This window comes from Miscanthus floridulus, chromosome 3 (genome assembly GCF_019320115.1).
Source record: "Miscanthus floridulus cultivar M001 chromosome 3, ASM1932011v1, whole genome shotgun sequence".
NCBI lineage: Eukaryota > Viridiplantae > Streptophyta > Magnoliopsida > Poales > Poaceae > Miscanthus > Miscanthus floridulus.
This window is the reverse complement of record NC_089582.1, coordinates 109046151-109056221: the sequence shown is the minus strand read 5'-3', so window position 1 is coordinate 109056221 and position 10071 is coordinate 109046151. Positions and strand designations below refer to the sequence as shown.

The following is a 10071-nucleotide window of genomic DNA, read 5'->3' as shown; positions in this document are numbered from 1 at the left end:
CTTGATTACCTATGCAAGTCTTTAAATTTTTGCCATGAAACAAATATTGCGCTGCAACTCTGGTTGTCAGGAACGAGTTTCGGCAGTGTCTCGCTTGCAAGTTGGAACGGTTCCTACATGCCGTGCGGCTGTTGCTCGATGCATCAACTGGTGATGCATGCAGTTACAAGCACCTTCCCTCCTCTCCTGTACCCTGGCCGCGCGCGCGACTGCTGCGTGCACGCTAGCCCAGCTGCTGCGCCGCGAGCGCGACGTGCACGAGCGTTTCCGCAGCGGCTGCAGCCTGCAGGCACAGCGCGCGCCGCGGCGGATTAATTCGCGGCCGCGCGCGCGGACCCCCCCCCCCCCCCCCCCCCCCCCAACTGAATTCACAACAGCCAGAGACATAACGCGCGGTACGGCGTCTCCCCGTCGCTCTCTGCCGTGCCGGATATGGCCGCTGCCGCGGCGCGGGCGCAGGGCCACGTTCTCGGCGCCGTTTCGGGTCGGCGCGCCCCGAGTAAACACGCTTCCCACGTTCTGCTAGGCAGCAGCAGCAGCGGTGGCAGCGAGCCCCCAGGCTTGCCTCAGCTCACCCAGCGCGTTTCGCTTTATTATTTGAGCCGCAGACGTTTGGCTGCCACGCCTCACTGCTAGGCTAGCTCACTCGGACACTCACACACGCCCTCGCGCGCGCACAAGCCAGTGGCGGGCGAGCATCGGAGTCATGTCGTCCATCACGCTGCTTCTCTCCCTCCCGGTGAAGCTAAGCAACTCCACCCACACTTCTCTGATGATTCGGGCGTGCGTGGGCTATCTGCTGGGGCTCCTCCCATCCCATCGCGTGCACGATGGCGTGGCGTGGCAGATGGATGCCTTATTTGGCTTCGCCGAGGCCGATGGCGTCTCTGACTGCTTGGTTTCCTCGGTGCAGGGTTCGTGGCAAGGGGGAGGGCGGACGCCGGCGGCCCGGGCTGGCAATGGAGAGCGGGTGAGGTGGACCTTGGGAGTGATGACAGAAGAGAGAGAGCACAACCCAGCACCAGCGAGGAGAAGCCTCGCTTCTGCGAGGGCCGTGTGCTCTCTGCTCTCACTGTCATCGCCGACAGGCCACCCAACCATGATCTCTCAGTCTCCGTGGGCAGTGGCCATGCAACTAGTAGCTTCTTCTCGTGGGTTATGTGGCTGTGTTCATGTGCATGTGCAATACAATACTTGCGGGTGCTGGTGCAGGTGGACCTGTGGCACGGGCGCCGCCGGGGCGAGGGATGATCAAGACAAGCAGTCAAGCTCCACGGGGCCAGTGAGGAGCGGCGCACACGGCGAGGGGCAGGGACACCTACGTACGACCGGTGGATGTGGCTCTACTCCCACCTGTACAGGCGTTGAGTGCGTGGCGCGGCAGCCACGGCGATCGTTGTGACGACCGACGAGCGCCGACGCCCGTCGGGCCAAGCCCTGCCATTCTCAAAGGCTTCGTCGTCGTCGACCCGCTCGCCACGATGCGGCCGCGGAATAGGCCTACGGAACGCGCCGGAACCTGGACTCAACCATCACTAGACCTCGTCTTCGTTTTGCACGGGAAGACATGGCCGGGGCTGCCTCGTCGCCGGACACCAGATGTCCTGCGTTCCCAGTCCCAGCCCAGGCCGCACGAACACCACACGTACATAATTAACTTCTGGGGAAATACTGTGCAATTCTTCTACCGCAACATTCGCCTTGATCCAAATCATTTTAACATTCCAAGACGTCATTTCTTTGCGTCAAAAATACTCAACAACTATCGATTTCAAGTGTAGTACAAGTTAATTCATGGCATTACATAATGTACATAAAAGTAGCTTAACAGCCATGCTGCTCCCTTGAGCACAGTGCTCAGACAAGATCACTACTCTTGTCAACCAACAGGTTATCTCCTTGCACAGAGAATAGTGCGACGAAGCAAAAGCCTTCGTGAACTAATCGAAACTATGTACAACAACGATCGTTGCCACAGTTGCCTAATGGTACAGGAATGTTGTTATACATATGTGAAACTAGTGAAACCAGCTTATACACATACTGCTGACAGAAGCCAAATGACAATGCCTCACGAAAGGCAGCAGCACACAACCAATAGTTCAGTAAATGGAAGCACATCTGGGACCCATTTTCGAACTAAGAAAGAAACTCATCTGAAACCACGTTGTGGTATGTGGACAGGACAAGCTGCAAAGAACAAGAAAGTAAGCGTTTGCAACTACCAGGATGAATTTAATTCACATGGACAGTGATGGATGGGGGATTACTTTCAGAGAGATCAGATGAGCATTTTCGTGCAAAGATTTTTCTAACGTCCAAAACATAATTGGATAATAAGATGTTTTCCAAGTTTTCTCCCCTGCAAATCAGAGAAGAGACCGTGTCATTAGCAATCTCTCAAGGTAAAATGAGGGGAAGTCAATTAATAAAATGAGAAACGGGCATGACTTAGAGGCCTTGAGTTTCTCTGTTGCATCCGATAATCATTATTAAAGCTAGGAGAATCAATTCGTCAATTATCAATTATGCAAATAAACTCATCCTATGACCCCCGCTCACGCTGAGCTCAACAGCATGGATGATACAAAGGAAGCTCTGTTGTGGCTCCTGAGCTTTGCCATACCGCATCAGGCATCACATCAACATAACATGTAAAGAACAGCAGCTATGTTATTAAGAGATTCTGGAAGTAAGGTAGACACATACCGAGCCCATGAAGGAACCAATTTTCTTCTTCGCCTTGATTCCTCTTTATGTTCAAAATCATCATCCTCATCATCAGAATCTTTATATGGAGTCATTATGTATGACTACAAAAGTTCAACAAACCACAGAGCAGAGAATTCGAAATTAGAACCTTTGCTGACACTGAAGTGAAATAACACTACCTAGCCCAATTGGAGAATCTCCATCATTTTCCCCATCAAAAAATAATCTGCCGTCTTTGTATCCCAGCACTTTCTAAGACTTAAGATCTCGCAAGGTTCTTTCTAAGATAAAGCTAAGTGAAGACTAGAACATACCTCCTCGATACTGTTTGGGATATTTTCCTGACAATGAGATCCAAAAATTTTAGGCCTCTCATCGGTTATCACAACCATTTCATTGTGACTGTTAGTGGCCTTTCCTCCAAGGCCTGTCATTTCATCAACTTTTACCGGGACTTTCACCGCTTCAGCCAAATTCTTCTGCCGCTCCTTATTATCCTGCAACGACTTAAATGCTTAGTAACAAATATTTATCATATTAAGGAACACTTGGTAGACATAAATAATATAGCTTCTACTCACATGAGCTTCTGGATGAGCTTCTTTGTCATTGTTGGCATGCTTTCTTTCCATAGGTCGCGTCTGTTGTTTTCGAGCTTCTTCAATGCATTTCTTTTTTCTCTCCTTTTCCCTCCTTTCCTCCTCATCCCTCTGCCTCTTCCTTGTTGCCACATCAGCACCTCTTTTCTTCTTCTGTTCCTCTTCCTGTTTTTGCTTTAGTTCTTTCTCTTGCTTCAGTTTCTCACGCTCTAATTTTGCTGTTGCTTTGCGCATTTCACGTTCATTTCGTTTCTTTTCTTCAAGACGTTTTGCAGCTTCAGCTGCCTCAAGTGCCTTCACTCTGACATCTTTTTTCACTACAAGACAGAAACCCCATTTGTAGAGGCCTTCTGTGAGCACCACTCAACAAATATTTCTAACTCAAGGATCAGTTGCCTACTAGATTTAGCATAATTTACTTATACTAATACTCCCTCTATCCCAAAATACTACACTTGGACCATTAATCTCTCATAGAGCATACTACCAATTGATACAAAATCAATATCGGTATTAATGATATTCCAAGTAGGAATCTAGTGGTGCAACTCTTGTAGACTAAACATGTTCAAATTTTGAGTAATTATTGGTCAAAACTTGTGAACATTGATTCCACCAATTCCTAGTACGCACTGTATGTTCGAGATGAAATAGTGGAAGTAACAAATGAGACTTACCACATGCAGGTTGCACCTTTGGCTTTACAAGAGGTATAAAAGATGCCACATTAGCAACAATATTGCTAGGCTTAGAGCGCTTGCCAGGATTTGCTTCACTCTGTCTTGTTTCTCTCTTGCTTAATCTGTTATGGAGGGAATGAGACATTTTCCCTCCTTTTTTTAATAAAGAAGCACAACTTTCTTTAGGCTTCTTGTTATCACCATCGTTCCTGAGATCTGGATCATGATTGAGTTCGCTGCTGCAAGTTTCTACAGTCATGTCTGTGTCACCTGTATCCATAATCATACCTATCGAATAAGAGGCAGGATCCCCAATGCTTTGACATAGTCCAGTGATATCCTGAAGTGCTTTTCTTCCAGATTGGCCCTGATTGCCTACAGATCCAGGTAATATCTCTCGGTAATCATTTTCTTCTGCAATGTCACTGTCTTCATCAATTCGGAAGCATAAAAGCTCAGGAATTGAACCCATATGCTCTGAAACAGATCTATTTTTTTCTGAAAGTTTCCCCACGCAATACTTTTCAGCATAAGGGGTCAATGGATTTTCACCATTATCCTGTTTGTTGGCAGTATTTGAGGAACATGACGCTACAACATCAGAAGTAATGAAAGAACCCTTATGTCCCAATCCACTTGAACCAAAAATATCTGTTATTCTGCCATCAATACTTACACTGTGTTGTCTTCCATCATCATTAAACAAACAGTTTGCAGCTTTCCCTGACATAGTTGCCAATAGCTGACGCATGCCACTTACTGTGCTCATCTTATATTTATTAGAGGTATCAGAATTAAATGTACCAAATTGTCTGGAATCATGAACGCTCCCAAATGTACTTTCTTCAGTAGTTGAGCTATCCAATGGAAGAGAAAAATCAAAGCTCTCAAATTGTGGCATTGCATCATTAAATTCCACAGAGTCATCATCCTTTTGCCTTGGGGTAGTATCATCAGATAGCAAATGTCCTGTTAGATCTTCACTTCTAAATTTCTTATCAACTTCCACGCCAGAGCCATAACTTAATTCCTCATGAAACAATGCAACTGGAGCAGATGCCTGTTTACCATGTTGATCCAATGCATAACTCAGGAATATATTTGTTGAATCAGTGCTGAAATAATTTGCTGGATTCAGTGTCACACTCTCAGACAATATTTCATCCATCTGAGGAGCCATCCGCGGATGTTCCACATTGGAATTAGCAACACTTAATCTCTCACCTTGTAAGTAAGTATTTTCCTGCCAACAAAAGAAGAAAAGTTGTCAATGATTTACTAACACAATTAGGAAACAGTAAGCTTGGTTTCAGAAAGAACATTGAAAACACTGCAGCAGTGGCAACAACAACACAGCCTTTTTGTGCCAACTGCCAAGCAAGTTGGGGTAGGCTAGAGCTGAAACCCAACATGAGCCACCGCAAAAAAAAAAGGACAAAAGGACTATATATACTTCCGGTGATCTAAAGACAGCTTGCTGTTCTGGTACATTGATAGCTGATTTCAACATGCTCCTATCCAAGAATGAACATTGCAAAACTCTACCACCTAAAAATGCTAATAAATGAAATTCACCTACCAACAAGTCTAACAATATATTTAAAAATCAGATACTGAACCAATTTGCACTTAGATAAAACTGAAATCATCCAACTCCATAAACTTGCACTTGCAAAAAGAATCCAAAGAATAATCTTTTAAATTAGCATTTTCACAATTTCAAAATGGAGAAGAACTGAAACACTTGATGAAAACACATACCCCTTGACTGCAGAGTTCCATAGAGCTGCTAGCCAATGGAGAACTTGCAGCAACATCAAAAATATTTTCTAACTGTGCTTGATAGTTTTGGAGGTCCATTTCTTCAACTACATTCCTGCTGCTGATACCATTACTAAAATTAGGTGATAAAGCCTTTGCACTAGAAGAGTTACAGAGAGCAACCTCAGATAGGCTGAACCTATCTCTTAGCTTGGGAGAAGAATTCTCATTTTGTTGAACATCACTTGCAACTGACATACTGTGGTTCACTGCATCATTCTTTGTTTCAGACTTGAGAAACATGAAGTGATCAAATCCTGAATTTCTTAGGAAGTAACGACCAGAAGGTTGTGTTTCCACTGAAATTTTTTCTGCAGTTACCACATGGGTGTCAATGCCATCTTGGTGATTTGGAGATAATGGATTTGTGTCTTGAGAATTGGGAAGCACAGTGTCTTGGCGCTTTATTCGTTTTCTTTTGGATGGCATGCCCCCATTAATCTGGAAACCATCTGCAGCTGACTTCTTCTGAGCATGCCCTCTATCCTCTTTGTGCTTGTTGTTCTTGTCACATGATTCTAGCGTACATGGAGACTTCATTTTCTCAATGTTTTCGGCTGTGCATGAATCAGCAATTACTTGCACATCATCCTTAGCATCAGGGGTCTCTTGTTCTTTTCCTGAAAGATTGCAAGTTATATAAGAACATATCATATTGACATTTGCTAAAAAAAAGGAAACGGATAATGATCTACAAGGACAAGGAGCAATCACAATACCTTGTCCCAGTTTTCCATTGTTTTTTCCTGATGAAGCGACAGCATTGTTTTCTGTTACTTGCTTATCTCTGGTTCTAGATGAACTAATCGGGCTAACTTTTGGAACCACAGATTCATTCTTTCTGTTATCAGCAGAACCACCACAGGCTTTGCTGACATGAACATCATCACCCAATTTTCCTGAAGAGCAATTGATTGAGTCAGATACTGGGTCTGCTTGGAGAATCTCATTTTGCATGCCCAGAGGAGGATGGCCCAAGGAAGTTTCCACATCTGAAATACTTCCATTAAATTCCAAAGATGGTCTGACCAATAAATACTGTTCCTGAGATAACTCACTATCTGCAGATTTAGAGGCATTCACAGCAGCAGCACCATTGGAATGTTTGTCGTTACTTTGTGTTCTATAAGACAAGTACCTTGATTGGCAAGCATAAATGGAAATAAAATTATGAGGTGGAAGCAGCTCAGCAGATCTGCCTTGGGAGCATCGGCTATTTGTGTCATCTTTTTGCAAATTTGAAAGGTGATTACAGCCATCCGCCCCTAACAAACTGTTCGGTGATATTCCTGGTGATGTATGAGCCCCAAACCTTGCATCAGCTAGTTGGGTAGGTAGCTGCAAAGGTCCACTGTATGGAGGTGAGACATGAGATTTCGGTTTGTCAGTATCCTCAACAACCTGCATTGTATCATTATCAAGCAGTGAGTTGACCACAGAACAGTTGGTTTCATTACTCTTCAATGTATCTATTTTAAGTGGTTGGCTGACCTTGGGGTATGCTCTTCCCAAAGAATTGGTTTCAGGAATATGTTCTATATTCTTATGAAGTAATGGTTCACCCGTAGAATTCAGTACTTCAGCAGAACACGTCGGAGATGGTTTCTTATTTGGAGAAGGCATACTAAGATCAGGATGGCCACATTCTGAAGTATATTTGTGGTGCTGCTCCACTGATGCACTGTCATGGTTCAAATGTCCTGACCTAACATGATTAAGCAACAACCTTCCCATAGAATGAGGTCCCTGAGAGCTGGTAGAAGATGGGTCTTCACTTGACATATTTGTAAAAGCAAGATCAAGATGGTCACTTTTCAGACCAGATTCCTGTTGCTGACCTGTTTGTTCACTGGAAGGATTCATACAAACTGATTCAGCAACATCAAATTGAAGTATTTTTGGCTCAACCAATAAGTGAGTTTCAGGAATTTGATGGCACACACTATCTGCAGTGTTTGGCTTAGAGAAATCTAGAAGTGGCACACCCGGTGAATCTCTAACAGAACAGTTGTTACTGACCCCGACATCGCTATCAGAACAGATAATCTTGTTCTCTACAATCAGCGGTGGGAAACCATCTAACTTAACTCCTTGGTCTTCAGGATTGTTGTCGCACTTCAAGAAGTCAGTTGACTTCCCTTGAATGGCACAAAAACCACCACCCTGACCTGAACCTGATGTTGTTTCAGCACGGTTTGGGACATCATCACACAGCACGGAAGATGATGATGCAGCAGCTCTGTTTGACCCCACAGTCTTAAGGTTAGACTTATGCATCCCATCTTGCATACCATCACAGCTTCCACTCTTTGCAGCTCGATCTCCTCCATGTAGGCGATCTTCAATATGCTTTTGCCTTGACCTGGAACGCTGAATCCTTGAAAACAATTTGGCTGCAGTGCAAGACTCAGTAAGCTCCTGGGTAAGCGAAGCCTGCTCTTGCTGCTGCTCTTCATGTTGGTTAGTAGTACCCAGAGCAGTGCAACTAGTGCCTTGGTAGGCATCATATCCATTTGGATCCCCCGACTTTGTGGACAAAGTGCTAGGAACAGCTAGAGGCAGAAAGACAGTCCTATTGATGGCTGGTGTTGTAATCTGTCTTCCAGTCAGAACAATTGGTTTGCCATTCAACTCTACACATAAATGGAGTACTTCAATATATATGAGTAAAATGCAAGATAGTAACAGTGCACAAATGGATAACACGAAACAACATTCACAGCATATAAAAGCTAAATATAATGTAGGAACATTCAATAATGGTCAAGGCGCAACACTTAGGTATTTCAATGTTACAAATGTTTATAAGTAGCACTGCAGACCAAAAAAAAAAAGAACAGAGTCATAATTATTTTTTATTTCTGCACTGGGTACGCCCTTTTGTTAGCTGAAAATTATATTACTTGTGGAACCATTGAAATTACAATAGAGTGGCAACAACAAACCATAACGTGTATATTTAGTTATGCTAATATTCAGTTGTAGTCATCATACCAAAAGGCAAAACCCTAGGTTTCTCTAAATCTAAGTAACATCATCCTCATCCGCAGCGCTTCTCTGATGCAAATTACTGCTGTCATGACCATCTTGACACAAATACGAGGGAAAATATAGCCATTTTATTACTAGCCAGCGAATTTTAAGCGTATGGCCTCCTTGCTCCTGAAAACGAACACGCTACACAGACAACTCAACTCAAAGTATCTCGCATTTAACAAACAAGGAGGAGCTAACCAAATTAATTCCCCGCAAACTGTTATCACTAGAACCAAATTCTAGTTAGCTACAACCTTCTATAGGGCAACCTAAGCTCAAATCACCACTACCCACCAACCCTACCAGTGCAGCTACGCGAGCCCAGGTCCGAATCGAAATCAGCCCCAATCGGGCAACACAATCCACACCGCCCCGGCTCAGGAACCCGCCCGAATCACCAGCGCGGAGACGGAAGAGTAAGGGAGGAGTTGGGACACGCACCTTGGGGCAGGGTGGCGGAAGGGATGAGCCATTCCGGGGCCTGGTGACCGGCGGCGAGGAGGTTGCAGGCGAGGATCCTGGAGTAGGAGTCGGCGTGCTGCTGCACCTGCGCGGCCACCCGGTCCCTGCTCTCGAAGGCCTGCATGAACAGGTGCTCCATGGCTGACCAGCTCGGCTCTCGCGGAGGTCGCTGCGGGGCCTAGGGTTTGGGCATGGAGGTGGAAGAGGAACGGCAACGGCTAGCGGGTGTGGAGACGGCGGCGAAAGGCCCGAAAATTTTGAATCGGAATGGGAAGACGGAGGGCGGCTAGGGGGGGATGGGAAGACGGGATCTGTGGGCCGTGGTGCGGGGCGCTGGAGGCCAGGAGGAGCGGCGATTACCGCTTCGGGAGTCAGTGGTCCTACTCGACGGCCTGGATGGCTGGATTTGTGATCTGTCGCGCGGCGCGAGATGGGAATGCCTGGTGGGTCCGTCTACTCCTCCGTGGAGTGGGTCCCACCTGCCAATGTATGCTATGCGACACGCTGCACGACGCAATGTTGACTGAGGCAAACAGTTTCTCCCCAAAAGTTTAAGTGATGTCCATCGAATATTGGACACACAGATTATTAAATATAGACTAAATAAATAATTAATTATAACTATTTTCTAAAAAGAATCTTTTAAGCTTAATTAGTTTATGATTTGACAATAAAATACTATAATAGCATATGTGCTAATAATAGATTAATTAGACTTAATAAATTCATCTTATGGTTTAATAAAGTCTATAATTTATTTT

General features: G+C 45.1%; 1 protein-coding gene across 2 annotated transcripts; it reads right to left on the bottom strand.

Moving 5' to 3' along the window:
• Nucleotides 1-611: 611 nt before the first annotated feature.
• On the bottom strand, nucleotides 612-9671 carry LOC136542054 (uncharacterized). Of its 2 annotated transcripts, XM_066534323.1 has the most exons (10): nucleotides 9290-9671; nucleotides 7304-8445; nucleotides 6532-7213; nucleotides 5753-6432; nucleotides 3989-5234; nucleotides 3294-3628; nucleotides 3027-3209; nucleotides 2710-2813; nucleotides 2271-2362; nucleotides 612-2190 (listed from the first exon to the last, which is right to left on the bottom strand). In XM_066534323.1, exons 1-10 carry the CDS (start codon nucleotides 9447-9449, stop codon nucleotides 2153-2155), a joined length of 4662 nt encoding a protein of 1553 aa, XP_066390420.1. In that variant the 5' UTR covers nucleotides 9450-9671; the 3' UTR covers nucleotides 612-2152. The 2 variants fall into 2 exon arrangements, with proteins under 2 accessions (XP_066390420.1, XP_066390419.1); XM_066534322.1 differs by having other exon boundaries at nucleotides 6532-8445.
• Nucleotides 9672-10071: the final 400 nt, after the last annotated feature.